This window comes from Phaethon aethereus (genome assembly GCF_964289735.1).
Source record: "Phaethon aethereus genome assembly, chromosome: 1".
Lineage (NCBI taxonomy): Eukaryota > Metazoa > Chordata > Aves > Phaethontiformes > Phaethontidae > Phaethon > Phaethon aethereus.
Window position 1 is genome coordinate 61,462,744 of NC_138575.1, and position 15,549 is coordinate 61,478,292.

Genomic DNA, 15,549 nt, shown 5'->3' on the forward strand with positions numbered 1-15,549 from the left:
GCTAAAAACCTGTTCTTCCCTTCTGCCAATAGAAAATCTTGTATGTCTTTCTTGATTTAACAAAAAAAAAAAAAAAAAAAAAAAATTTAAGAACTGCCTTATCTCTTTTTGCAACTCCACAGTTCTTTTGGTGTTTGCCTAGTGCATACATAAAAGCCATTATAAAACAACACATATATAGTTTGCATCTTTTCAGGGGACTAGTATATCCAGGTCAGCATTTAACCCTTTTGCAGCCAATCATGATACATGGTTTTAGGAATGTCTGTGCTGGTAGAACATAAGGGGACCTTTTTCTTTCTGGCAGGCAGTAACCTTTCCACTCTGAATGTATGGGACAGCCAAAGCGAATGCAGGAAAGAAAAGTCTTCTCAGATCATTCTCTCACACCGAGATTATTGTGTAATCTGGTAGCACAATTCAACATATATTGCACAGGTTTTGGAGCTAACAGGATTTTCATCCTGTTTTGGCTTTTTCACCCTAGTGGAGGTGTTTGAATAAACTTGAATTAAATATGTAGTTACTTGTATTTTTGTTCATTCTTAACATATGGAATATAAATGAAATATGTTACTTAAGCATCCATAAAAAACAGAGAAATCTTTGTGAGTAACAACTAGAAAAATGTACTTCCTCTGTAAAGGTCTGTATTGTAGTCTGCGCAACCTATTAACCTTAGACATGGCTAAGTGCAGGAGTTGTTCTGTTACCTGCAAATGGCGGCAAAGGTGCATTCCTTCATCCTGATTACTGCCAGCTGTAATTTCTGCCACTGCATCTCTCCTTACATTTCCAGCACTATGACATTCCAACACAAGCAGAACCAGCCCCAGCTTTAAAATGAGGAATGTGTTGTTTATTCTGCCTTCATCCTTACACTGTGACCCATCACTCCTCATTGTTTCCAGCGCCAAACTGTGAAATTTATGTTTCCCAATTATTCCATCTAAATTCTTCTATCATGTGAGATGCCAAAACAAAACACGGGAAAAAAACAACCACCAAACCATCTTATAAAGCATCTTATATGTCTGTCTTAGTGCTAGCAAATAAGGATGGAAGAAACCAAAGATGTCTGGAAACTTCTGAAGTCTTTTTTTCCCCCCTCCCTTTTTCAAAATGTTAAATTTTGCTCTGGGGGCAATAGGCTGAGGATGATTTTTAGAAATCTTTTCCCTGGAATAATTTAAATTGCTAAAGGCATGTTCATTTTGTTAGTGCATCTGATCTAAAGGGATGTTATTCTTCATGACTCTTGTTCCTTTCTATTTGAAATAATTTTATCCATGCTTCTAGAACTTTCCAAAGTAATGAAATTAAATCAAATTAAATTGCAATCCTGCATTTGCACTCTGCCAGAATAAGAAATGGATTCCAGGCTCCAGGCTCTGGAGTTCTGAGGGGTTCTAGAAAGATTCTAAATACAGTGGAATAAATTCTCTTTCGTCTGATAACAGTTCTTCATAATGGGCCTGGTTCTATTTACCTCAACTCAGGTTTCAAGTCCCATATCTAGTAGGGCAGGCTTTGCCTTTATGAAGTCAGGTACAGAAGATATATGTTTATTTACCAAATTCTATTGTAGTGTTTCAGTCTTGAACTTCTTTGCCATGGCAGCAGGAAAGAAACCAGTGATGCCAAATATAATTATACTCCCACACAGCTATGCTTTCCTTCTTCTCACTGCTGTGAAATACAAACACCTCTTGATATCCTCAATCTTATATGATAAGTGTAGGATTTTTAGGTTCATTCACCTTTGGCCTGATACTGCTCCAGCCAGATCACTCTGGGTTTTCCCCATTGGTTTCAGTGCTTTTGAAAATCCTGCCCTGAGACAGTCTGTTATTATTAACACCTGTGTTAACAGGTACCTTTTGGCTCAAAGATGGCTTGGGGCTTTCCTTGAGGAAAAGGTCAGGAAAGCTTTGCCCCAGGTAACACCCTTTTATAGAAAAGACCATAATCAAATCAGTCAATTACAAAATATCATTCGTGTCCCCCAAACCCATCAAACTGTGTGAAGAAAAGGAGAAGAGGCGTGGCTCTGTCTGTACCCTCTCTACTCCCTGCTCACTTACTTCCAAGGCCCAGAAGAGAAGACTGCAGTGTATGGGATCAGTATTCTTGACCACAGATCTGTTGTCTGTTTAGATTCAATAACCTTCGCATTTATCTCCACTCACTTTCATCATTTCGTGGAACAGGGCATGGTCTAGCTGTAGGAGAAGATCTTGTTTCTAGCACTGATACATCTCAACTGATACTGCAAAGCAAGTCAAAGAAGCCTGCTGGCACTTTCTTTAATGTCTGTGCCCAGTTCTGCCTGCTGTGGAGATTAAACACCATGAGAACTCCAACTGAACTGGACCCTTTAGTGAAGCTTGTGGGACCTCTGCTCAAATTCATCTATGTACAATAATATCCTCCTTCAGCAGCTCCACTGGCCAGATGGAATTCAGCCTAAGGCATGATCAAACAGATTACTGCATCCCAACAAAGTTGCAAACATCAAATGCTCTGACTCAGATGCTTAGCTAACGTGCAGCCACTTTCAGTGCTGACTTGCTGAAGCCAAGCAGATCCAAAACCCGGCACAACTCCCCCTGCTCTGTATGGTTGCCAGGGCGCTTACTGCCATCACCCAGCATATCTGTGGGAAAAGGCTGGGCACCAGGATCCCTGCACTCTGGCAGACTTTGTGCAGTAAGAACAGCCTCTGGGGCGTGCTGACAAGCCATGAGGTAAAGCAGCCCAGAGGCCACTCGGCTTCATGCTGAAGACGTAACTAGAAGCCAGATGCTTGAAGTGGCAAAGCTAGTAAAAATCCCTTTGCTAGAGGGCAAATCTTTGGGAAAGGGAAAGTCACTCCAAAGAAACTGAGGTGTCCTTGTTGGTTTTCTTACTCACCAAGCTCAAGGAGGAAAGGCAATAGTCAGCAACCTGCAATAATACAAGGGATTTGTGAAGCAGAGCCAAGGGGGCAAAGAGCTTTCCAACTACACTGTAGGATCCCCATTCCGCACACTTGTATGACTACTTGCTTCTGCAGTACTTGTGTTATTATGGCCTCCTCAGAGGAGCTTGGCCTAGAATATTCTGCATCAGGAAGAAAATCATCCTGGTGTTAACTGGCCTTCAGTCAGGAACCTGAGCTGTTAAAAAGGGATGAAGAAAAACCAGGGACTGCTCAGGTAGTGCTGACAGACTGATACAGTCCTTTGATGCCGTAACAGAACATCTATAACATCCTCAGCTTTAGACTGATTTTTCCCCAGTTCTATCTTTCTTCTTTATATTGACTAGAAAAAAGTCTAATAAAAAAAACATTCTGTATGTAGTAATTGTTCATAATAAAGCCAGTGCTGTTTTAGTCTATCAATCAGAAGAGAGCACTAAGAGTAAATTTGGTTTGCTATACCAGTTACTACTGAAGCTACTTAGGAGCAAATTGAAAGTACAGGGAAAAAAACAAAAAACAAAAACAAAAAAAAACATCTTCAGGAGAAGTATATCCTTACACATAACAGGGCAATTTCCAGATGTATGAATTTCAACACAAAGACAAATCAGAATGCAGTGACATCACAATGGCATTATCAAAGGGGTTTCAATAAGGCTACTTGTCTGTCCTTTGTAAACATTAAATATATATAGTATGATAGCATGAAACTGTAAATCCTATTTGTGCTAATCATGCTTGGAGGAGCAATCCTGCTGGCACAACTTCTGGGCATAGAGACAATGCATAATGATAAAAGAGGGCTCTGGCTGGTACAGCTTGTACCTCCCTGAAGCAAAGCAAACTATTGGAAAAAAGAGCACTTTGCTGCTGGTATAACTGTGCCTCAGACTATTTTTTGGAAATGGAGTGGAAATACTGGTCAAAAATGTAAAATATCTCTTTCCTAACAAATATTACAAATCTATTGTGGACTTTACCCTTCCTTATTTAGTGAAATAAATGTACTGGAATCTAATTTTCACTTACAGCAAAGCCAGTCAGGAAGCAATAAAGAGGCTCTAAAATTTGTGTGAGCATGCATCCATATTAAACTTCTTTATGCTGCCAGAGTGATGTAAAGGGACCTCATGTGGGGGGCGAACAACCCTGCAAAGTGTCAGGATCCTTCGTTTGCCTTTTCAAATATTAATTTACTATTGCTTGTCAAAAGACCTGGCAGGAAAGCACCAAAAGAAAAAAAGAAAAACGAAAGAGGAAAGTATTTAACCTCCAGGGGGCATATGAGAGTTGTGGGAAGAATACTTCTTCAGGATGCATAAGAGGTTGCACCAGGAGAAACTAAGTGTTCTGTAGGAGAGAGATGGCAGGGTCTGGGAGGAGACCTAGTACTGCACAGTAAATTTAAAGCACTGAACTGAGGACATGGAGTATAAGGGAAACCAGTGCAGAGGAGAAAGATTACATCTTCAGGAGGCTCGATTAAGAAAATAAGGCTCATACAGGGTCACAAAATAAACAAAGAACAAAAATCAATGTTGGAAATAAAAGTGAAAAGAGAAGCTCAGAGACCTGCCAACGCAGCTGAACAGCTGGGTAACATGCTACAGCTAGGAGAGAACCAAGAAGCCTTATGGCACTCATCCATATGCAATAGTTACTGACTGGCTTGGAAATGCTCAAAACATTCCTGCTTTTTAAGTAAATTATTTGATTCAATGGAGGCCCCAATTCAGAATGATTTAGCTTTTGCAACTAAACTCGGTGAGGATAATGAGTCAGAACCTTCATCCACCATAATTCCTAGCTCAGTGTATTAATTAACATAAAATGCCAGTGATAACATGTTGCTCAGAAAAAAACATACACTTGCCCAGCCCTCCCTGCTGTAGGCAGTGGCGGAACTTCAGTTGGAAACACTTTAAACTGGTCTCCAAGGCCACAGGGTCCCAAAGCAGAGCTTGAGGCACTCACAGCACAGGTATGAGGGGCACAGGTTGCTGTCTTTTTTAAGTGTCCTCAGCAACAAGTCTTTCACTCCTTCTGCCTGAAGACTAATTCACAGTCTACACATGTTCAATGTAAGAAAGCTTTTTCTCATATGCAACATTTTATTGTTAATAACTCAGTGGCATGCCTGCCCTCACTTTACTTCTCTGTATTCTCACTGGTTACATGGAACAGTTTTACTTAATTCTGCTTTACTTTTGGGTGAAATCATGATCCAGTTGAATATAATATGTTTTGTTGCCTACAGTAAGAGCAGAAGTTTAACACTGGAGTCTCCACTTGCTGATGCCGAGCTGTAACCAGCAAATACAGGGCCCTCCCTGGTCACTGTTTAGTTAACATATATGGGCAAAAGAATGCTTGGTCTTGTCTTTTGCAGGCAGGAAAAAGTTCTGTAATGACAGACCAGGTAGCATAAGTAGGAGCAAATTGTCAAATGCTAGTATAGGCAAAACTAAGAATCAGAGACCGAGACAACAAAGGGAACCTCGTTGTTCATGTCTACTACAGGCCGCCTGAGCAAGGGTAGTCTATTGACAAAGCCTTCTTACTCCAACTACAGGAGGCATCGCGCTCTCATCCTACTGGGAGACTTCAGCCACCCTGACATCTGCTGGAAAAGTATCACGGTGATCTGTAGGCAATCCAGGAGACTCCTAGAGTGCACTGAGGATAACTTCTTAAGCCAGGTAATAGACAGAGGGGATGTCTATAGGGGATGCAATACTGAACCTGTCACCAATGCAAGTGAGCTACTCAGTGATGTCAAGATTGGAGGCAGCCTGGGCTGCAGTGATCATGCTGGTAGAGTTCGCAGTCCTGAGGGATATGGGGCAGGCGAAGAGTAAATTCAGGACCCTGAATTTTAGGAAAGCAAACTTCCAGCTCTTCAAGGAGTTTGCCCTGTGAAACTGCCCTCAGGGACAAGGGAGCAGAACAGAGCTGGCAGATCTTTAAAGATGCTTTCCACAGAGCACAAGAGCTTTCGATCCCCAGGTGTAAGAAATCTGGAAAGGAAAGCAAGAGACTGGCATGGCTGAGTGGAGACCTGCTGGTCAAACTAAAGGGCTAGGGCAAGAAGAAAATGCACAGGCAGTGGAAGCAGGGACAGGCATCCTGGCAAGAGTACAGGGACGCTGCCTGGTTGTGTAGGGATGAGGTCAGGAATGCCAAGGCGTGGCTAGAGCTGAACTTGGCAAGGGATGCAAAGAATAATAAGAAGGGCCTCTACAGGTACATCAGCCAGAAAAGGAAGGTCAAAGAAAGCGTATCCCTCTCGATGAGGAAGACTGGCAGACTGGTAACAACAGACAAGGAGAGGGCTGAGGTACTCCACGACTTCTTTGCCTCAGTCTTCACTGGCAGACTCTCTTCCCACACCCCTTGAGTGGATGGACTGCAAGATGGGGACTGGAGGAGCAAAGTCCCTCCCACTGTAAGAGAAGATCAGGTTCGAGACCACCTGGGGAACCTGAACATACACACGTCTATGAGACCTGACGAGATGCACCCCAGAGTCCTGAGGGAATTGGCTGATGTAGTTGCCAAGACACACTCCAGGATATTTGAAAAGTCCTGGCAGTCAGGTGAAGTCCTTGGAGACTGGGAAAAGGGAAACATTGCACTTATTTTTAAAAAGGGTATCAAGGAGGACCCTGGGAACTACTGACCTGTCAGCCTCACCTCTGTGCCTGGGAAGATCATAGAGCAGATCCTCCTAGTAGCTATGCTAAGGCACATGGAGGGCAGGGAGGTGATTTGAGACAGCCAGCATGGCCTCACCAAGGGCAAGCCCTGCCTGACAGACCTAGTGGCCTTCTATGATGGCGTGACTACGTCAGTGGACAAGAGAAGAGCTATCCATGTCATCTATCCGGACTTCTGTAAGGCCTTTGACACAGTCCCCCACAACATCCTTCTCTCTGCATTGGAGAGAGATGTGGATATGATGGGTAGACTGTTTTATGGATGAGGAATTGGTTGGATGGTCGCATCCAGAAGGTAGTGGTCAATGGCTCAATGTCTAGATGGAAATCAGTGATGAGTGGTGTCCCTTGGGGGTCTATATTGGGACCAGTACTCTTTAATATCTTCATCAGTGACATAGACAAGTGGGATCAAGTGCAGCCTCAGCAAGTTTGCAGATGACCCCAAGCTGAGTGGTACAGTTGACGTGCCTGAGGGACAGGATGCCATCCAGAGGGACCTGGACAATCTTGAGAAGTGGGTCCGTGTGAACCTCATGAGGTTCAACAAAGCCAAGTGCAGGGTCCTGCACCTGGGTCGGGGCAAACCCTGGTATCAGGCTGGGGGATGAAGGGATCAAAAGCAGCCCTGCCAAGAAGGACTTGGGGGTACTGCTGGATAAAAAGCTGGACGTGAGCTGGCAATGTGCACTCGCAGCCCAGAAAGCCAACTGTATCCCGGGCTGCATCAAAAGAAGCGTGGCCAGCAGGTCTGCCCCACTGCTCTGCTCTGATGAGACCCCACCTGGAGTACTGCTTCCAGCTCTGGAGCCCTCAAGCACAGGAAAGACATGGACCTGTTGGACCAGGTCCAGAGGAGGGCCACAAAAATGATCAGAGGAATGGAACACCTTTCCTACGAAGAAAAGCTGAGTGAGCTGGGGTTGTTCAGCCTGAAGAAGAGAAGGCTCCGGGGAGACCTTCTTGCAGCCTTCCAGTACTTAAAGGGGGCTTATAAGAAAGATGGAGACAGACTTTTTAGCAGGGCCTGTTGCGATAGGACAAGGTGTAATGGTTTTAAACTAACAGAGGGTAGATTTCAACCAGATATAAGGAAGACATTTTTCACACAGGGTGGTGAACCACTGGCACAAGTTGCCTGGAGAGATGGTAGATGCCCCATCCCTGGAAACATTCCAGGTCAGGTTGGACAGGACTCTGAGCAACCTGATCTAGTTGAAGATGTCTCTGCTTATTACAGGGGGGCTGGGCTAGATGACCTTTAAAGGTCTCTTCCAACCCAAACTATTCTATGATTCTATGATTTTTTCCTCTTCTTGTTACTTTTGTTGGTATTAGTCTGGTTTCCTCAGGAAACAGTCTATGAGCTATTACTGTCTCTCTGTTAATCTCTCCACCCCACAGACCAATTTTTGTTTTGCTAATCCAATATTACCAATAGCTGAGGTCCAGTCCATGTCCTAGAAGTTTAATAGAAAACACTGGTTGGACAGTGGAGAGGGCATATTGATGTTAATGCTGAGGACAAGACAGGGAAGAAAGCTCAGGCTTTAGCTGTGCCATTTGGCACTGCCTGACTGGACAACCATAAGTATGAGGCAATCAGTCAACACTTCTATTGCTCTGAACCAGCCACCCAGTGTGCTGCTTCTTGCCTAGCTGTCAGCATGGAGGAAGGAGAGAAAGAGACACAGGCAAGTAGACAGACAGACATGAAGGAATCTAAAAATAATGTAGAAAGAAAGTGCAGCAGATGTGTGAGAAAACTAAAAGAAGCAAGACCTTGATGTAGTGGCTGGGACCTGGAAATAGTTAAAAGTACTGCAGGGAAACATGGAAATGTTATATAAAGTTTAGGTAAAGCTATGGATTTAGGGAACATAGGAGATAGTAGGAAACAAGATCCATTAGTTCAGCTGTTCATGAAGAACTTGTCTGTTCTCCTTTCCATGCTCTGTTGTGGGTATATTTGACCTACATTAGGCTTAAGAAGTACACATGGGCTGACGCATTGTCTACAAAACCTCAATCTGGAGAGATAACTTTCAGGCAGGTTTCATATGTCTCCAGTGGTATCTTTAAAATTGAAATCAACACTGTTCTGTTAGTTGAAAGGTAACTAAGTATGTAACAATACATTAGGATGTTACTTATTACAGATTGTTTTAATGTGCTGAACTCCATGTCTCTTTCTAAAAACTACCAGTCTGTTAAAGAAAAAGCCTAAATGTTTAACATTGCCCACAGAGCTAAAGTTCAAAGATGAATCATAAATTCAATGTGGTCTCTTGAAAGGCGAACTGTCTACAATTTCACAGAACAACTAACCCCTTTCTCTGGAGGAGATGACAGCTGCAGGGCTCTTGATGATTCCCAATGAGGACAAACATGTCTGGGGTCTCTTTCAGCAGCTAAGTGCGGAAGCCCTCAAATAGCACCTATTTCACTGCACTGCCTCTAAGGCATTTATGCAACACACATTGCTAATACAGTATTTAAGTCACATGATAACAAGCCTGTTGCCTAAAACTTCACCCATGTGCCTGCTCCTAAGGAGAAGCTGACTGCAAGCTATTGATTGGACGAAGTGGGTGTGTGCCTTGCAGATCTTCATGACTGTGCAATACATTTTCTTAGCAGTAATAGGTTGGACAGAATCACTGGGGTTTGCTCCAGGTTCTGCAGATGCAGAAGCCTGTTTCACTTCAATATTTGTGGCAGTGTTGTCTGAGGTTCCTGGACACACCTGTGCAGAAGCCTCAGTTTCCAGATCCAAAAGTGATGGCCACACAAAGCACTAGTTTGGGACAGTACTAGGATGATTCTGTATGGCTTCCTCTCCACAAAAAGGGAAAACAAATTTCCTGCATCGCTGCTTCAGAACTTTATTGCAACCAAGTGTAAAACACTTGGAACACAGCACATGAAAACACACACTGGAATGCCATGAGTTTTGGATGGAAGACACTGTACCTGTCCTGCTAAGCCAAGGTACTCCTACCAGTGAACAGATGTGTGTATGAGGGGCAGGAAAGGAGGAAGATGGAGTAACATATAGTGTAACAAGACTGCTGCATACTGAAAATTGTTGAATTCCCTGGTAAATTTATTTTCTTACAAAATAATTTCAGAATATTTACACCTTACAATTTACAGAAGGTTTTAGCAGCAGCAAAAGTAGCATCGTGTAAATTTTACCCACGTTCCAAATGTGTTAGCTTGCATGAAATCTGTTTTTTATTCTCACTATTCCTAAATTACATGTTGCCACTATACTTGCCACTTGGTAGCAACAATATGTACTACGAACAATTTCATTCACACTTATGCAGTGTATTTAAACAGAAACCTAACACGGAACCAACTGAGCTATGCAGGTCTTTAAAACACAACAAACATAGTAATGTTACAACATGGTACATTTTACTTGCCTTGCTAAAACACCTACATAAAGATGCACTATAGAAAATAATACCATATTTAAATACATTCTTCTCCTTCACCTACTCTTTACACAGGCACTTTCCCTAGGAACATTTTTCCTTCTTTGAATACCCAGCACTTCTATAGAACAAATGTTGCAAACACTAGAAGAGAATAGTTTACAGGACAATCGGCTTTACATTCATGCTTGCAAGCATTTCAAAAACAGTGCCAAACTCTACACTTTGTTTTTTTCACAGCCTACAAGTTTTAAAGGCCTGTGACACATTCTGTAGTAAAACCTCAGTTTTAAATAAAAAAGTAAATAAAAAGTAAAAAATAAAAAATACCATCCTATTTTTCACTGAAAGGAAAACATGAACTGACCAGCAAATCCAAAAAAAGAACTTTATGTAACGTCCTAGGAGCCCTTAACGTCTGCTAGTGATGCATAGAATAAGAGCTTTACTGCTCACATCTGGACAATGCACAACTGCATCTCTGCTAAGAGTGCATCTCCACTGTGAGTCTGGAAATAACCACAGTGGTTCTTACTAGAGCCGGACTGGAAAGCAGAAGCATAAGGAATCACAGTGCAATGATAACTTAGCAGTCTGTACCTGCAGTGCCACACAAATGCCGTTAGATTCTTTCTGGACTTTCGCATCTGGAGGCATTGTACTCCACTATGTGAATTTCCCAGTGTAGGCTGATATCGTTAATTCACGGATCTCCATATCACGCTTACAAGAATGGCATAGACAGGCACCAGAAGTCAATGACTGATATTTTACCCTTCTATTTTAAAAAAAAAATATATTTATTAAAGTAGTGCAGGTCCCAGTGCAGATGTGTTTACACTGGCTTTTATTTGACTTCCAGGCTACCAATATTGTGTACCATGTCACTGTCAGCTAGGCTGGAGACTGAAGTAATAGAAAAAACGTAGTGTATTCTGGAGCTTAGTCATGATTAGAAATTATTCCAACTGCCAAAATACTTAAAATCTTAGCCTTTGTCCAATAGCATGAATACATAAGAGATTCCATTCATATACCTCTATCTCTAATGGTAAATGAAGATTTAATTCTTTTCAATAATCCAAATTCACCTGAAACAAGTGAGGGCTGTTTAGACTCACCTTCCCAAAGCTGGCGGCATTAACAGGTTGTGTGTCATTTTTCTCACAGAAGTCCAAGTAATGCATGTAGAGAGCGCTTCGAGGAATGCAAACACCTTCTGCAATCTCATAGTTCTCCTCCAACCTTAAAAAGCAAATATCAAACAGAGAGAACTGCAAGTATGTTGGATGTCCTCTATGGTAAACAGTATGTAAAGCTGCATCTTTAAGACCAAACATTCTGGCTTCTGCTTGTCTACTATATTTTCTCTGCTTTGTTTCTAACTGCTCCTTCAAATTCACTTCTGTAACGCTTAGTTGCTTCATTTGGTTCATGCCTGCTATCAAAAATATAAGCTGTGAGTTCTCAGGCAAGTTGAGATTAGAATAAAGGGATATTGGGTTTTTATCATGCTCCAAAAGTGTTATTTTTAGGAAAAAATATACTAGTAATCTGTTATACACTAAAAGCATCCTGCAGTAAACAAATATATGTACAACTATGAAACAACAAACATTCACTGAGGGGAAGCATTCTCTCATTCTTTACAGGATAAGTCACCTTTGGTTGACTCCTGTCCAGCTGCAAAATTGCTTACCTTAAAGAAGCAGATGTGGCTAAAGCAAGTTATTTGCAAATGCTCAAGAATGTGCACAAAGTCATATCAATATAATGTTTTCTTGCTATTGCTTATGGACAAAGTGAAAAAAGAGTCTATGATCTGAATACAATGCTGAATAAAATAGTGAAATAATATCCTCCTCTGCCTTGTAGAAACTATTATTCATTTACACATGCAAACACACAACTATAAAATTTTAAATTATGCATCAAATATGAATAAACGTATGCTTCACCTTTGAAATCTGAATCTGGGCTCATTATAAATCTATGGATTAGAAGAAATATTCCTTTGAAATGACATTTTTATGATTGCTGATCCAACAAAGTTCAAGAGGTATTTACATACACACTTAACTTTAAACCATGATGAATCTTGTCATCTATGGTGTCACTCATATGCATATATAGTTACACATGTGCTTGTCTGCCTTGCTGGCTAGGAGAAGGTAGGTGCAACTTCCTTTTAAATGTGCTAGAAAAATACTACATGTTCTCAAAAACTTCCGATTTTACAACAAATGACCCCTTGTCATTTGATAGCTGTAGAACACCTTCCAAATATCTAGTTTCTCTCCTTCATTGCCTTTTTCAGGACCTATACCTACCTTCCATTTCAGCTATCCTGATAATTTGTGACTGAAAACTATTTTAATAAGATATCCAGCTAGATGAATGGAATCAGTTTGTATGGGCAACATCTATTCTTCCTTGGTTTCTACAGAAATATCATCACGGCATCTTTCCTCAAATTCATAGCGCTTTAACAAAACCTCCTTTCAAAGACTGGAGAGTTCGTTTGTATACTCTAGCTGCTAATTGGAATGTCAGCTTCCGTGACCAAGACAGGACAGAAAGAAAAGCAGTTAATTATTTCTGTTCATATCTGATGAATTTTTCTCTTTTTCTCCTTTCTTTCACAGGGAGTCATTAGTCTGACACTGAACAATGCTCCATTATACCTGAACTTTTTTTTTAATGATCAAAAACGCCATCTTGCTCCACTTCTTTTATTTTCCTGTCTTTTATTTAACAACTTTATCATATTTTGAATTCAGCTTCGTTCTATAGTATTATAGAAAGATAATGAACTCAATATTCTACCTAACAAATCATTATCAGAAATAATATATATATAACTTCTTAAATGTCCTAATAAAGCCATGTGAAATCCAGTAGTTCACAATAAGACCTTTTGTACCACTACAGTATAGAACTAAAACCTGTAATCCTTCTAGAGGATTTTATCTGTCCCTATTACTGTTTCCCTCTTTATACTTATATACTTCTAGATTAAATGAGATTCTTTTATAGCAGAGTCAGGTCTGTAGTGTTACAGACTTGTTTTTAGGTATGAAGGCAACAGAAAAACTGTGATGCTACCATTGCTAATCACATAAAGGATTCTAGAACAGATTAAATCTGATGCATTACAACAACTTCTGTGAAACTACTAATCTGGGGAGAATCCATTACCTAGAAGTGTTTTACCTTCCTCTTTTCTACCTCTTCTTATGAATGTTGCAAAAAATAGAATAGTTTTGTTGACTTTAGCTTCACAATACTGTTATTATTCGGAGCACTTACTCTGTAAGCCACCAAACTGCATAGAATTAGGCTTTCCGTGCTTTGAATAATTCTGTGTTTGGAGAAGTAGACACGCACATGCACACACACACCAAACTGAGGTAAAATAACGTTTCACACTTACAATTTGGTCAACCAGTTCATCAATGAAATGATGTTTTAGAGCCACGTGTTTAGCAAGCTATAGCTTTACAGATAATAATGAACACAGGAACACCGGATAAGCACAGGATACTAGGTATTGGTATATTCATGCCTTAAACAGTTAAACTTAAGCTCGCGTAGTTTCCCCAATTATGATGGATTTGGCAGTAATGCAACATTTACTAGGCCTTTCACTTCATTTTGTGTCATCAACGAAACAAAACAAAAACATGATTCCTGTTTCCAGGAAGATGATAATTAGTCAGGCTGACAGTCGTACAGACATGCTTCTGGGATCTTCAGCTACTTCTTCCTCCTCCTCATTTGTAGCGTTCAATGTACTTGGCCTTCAGAGAGGCATAAACATTAAGGATAGATCCCCGTGGGATTGATGTTGTTCAGTCTTTTCAGCATGATGTCAGACAAGAAGTAACTAATAAGGGATGGCAATATGAACCGTGTGACAAAATTCACGTATTTCCCTTATGTCTTACTTCACTTTCCCTACTACTTTCCTCCTTTTCCCTTGCTACTTATGTTTCCTCTGTTTCTGTTCTCTGACACACTCTTGCCTTCATTAGCTGCAAACGATAGTAGCATCTGACAGTAAAAACATAACCAGCTTTAACATGGCAGACACCAAACAGTGCAGACAATCGTGGTGCTTCCATTTGCCTGAACAAGGCAAGTTTGATACTTTATCCTGAAATCTGGTCAATAATTTACCTCACCACTTTCATCACTTGAATCTGGCCCAGAGATTCCAGTAGGAGGGTAGAACACAAGCTTGTCCAGGGCATATTCAGGTAAATTTAGTCTTCTGTCTTTCTTCACTGTGCAAAACCTTGGTCTAAGGCCTAAGCAGGCTAAACTGTTGAACATGTAAAGCTAAATCTACAAGAAGCACTCAGAGCAGAGTTTGTACAGCTGACCACAATAGTTTACTGACCCATGGGTTGCTGGTACAAACAACCTGATGCTAATGTGTCTGTTTTTCCAGAACAGTGGAAACTCCACATCTTCACACAAAGCAATTTTAGCAATTTGACCACAACCTTTGAGCTTGTAATTGTTTTTAGTGTAACAAACCCAGTATCACATTTTCTGCAGGAAATACCAATTCAAAACTGCAGTACATAGGCTAAAAAGCCAGTGGAAACCACCAGAAAACTGTTCTATGGTATGGCTAGTAAGCTGGGAAATTTTTACCTACAAGTCTACTAAAAAATGAGCCAATTGAATAATTAAGTTTGACACCAGCTGAAGAAATTAAAATTGTTTCTTCTTTGCTTTCTGTTCCCTCATGTATTTTTGGGTGGAAAATTGAATGGAGGAAATTGCAGATGCTCCAAAAGACTCAACTGGGAGAATATCTGATCTACCTAAATGCTTAAGAAACATAACACAACAGACAGGTAGTTAAGCCAGTACACTAGCAAGGGAGAAGGGAAGATGATGTAAGCAGCCTTTTCAGAATGAAAATTCTAGGATTCTATTGTAAACACTGCTGAACGAGCATTAGCGTGCACACTGCCTTCCAACAGGGCTCAATATCCCAGGAGTTTAGGGATTTACTAACCTTTATGACTGGGGAAGCTGGGCGGTATTTGGCAAAGGATTGTTTACAGTATTTGCATGTTTTCTGTTGGGAACAGTATCCTTGACATGTTCTAATTAACTCTGACTTCTTGGCTACTACGTTATTTGCTCCTCTTGAAAAGACTCTTAACTGACTCTACTGCAAAATAAACATTGTTCTGAATTTGGGATGGGTAAGGCCTGCCTGCTATTTTATTTTAGCTAGGTAGTTCTTTGTTATCCTGTTTGAACTGTGTTGAAGTTGTTTGGATGAAAAATGGAAAAATAATAAAATACATCTATGACATTTCACCATTATTTTAACAATTTTCTCTCTGCCTGTCGTGACTTCACTTCTTTATTCACCTTTCTTGAACTTCTGAAAAACAGCACT

The 15,549-nt window shown here is 40.8% G+C and overlaps 1 protein-coding gene across 1 annotated transcript in view; it reads right to left on the reverse strand.

Moving 5' to 3' along the window:
* The window catches only part of RFX4 (regulatory factor X4), a gene marked incomplete at both ends in the record, with an annotated part of 96,015 nt that overhangs the window by 51,849 nt on the left and 28,617 nt on the right, over window positions 1–15,549 (reverse strand). Inside the window, one exon of the mRNA XM_082014331.1 lies at window positions 11,246–11,369. Within this exon, the coding sequence (XP_081870457.1) occupies window positions 11,246–11,369 (124 nt within the window). The remainder of the gene's footprint in view (window positions 1–11,245; window positions 11,370–15,549) is intronic.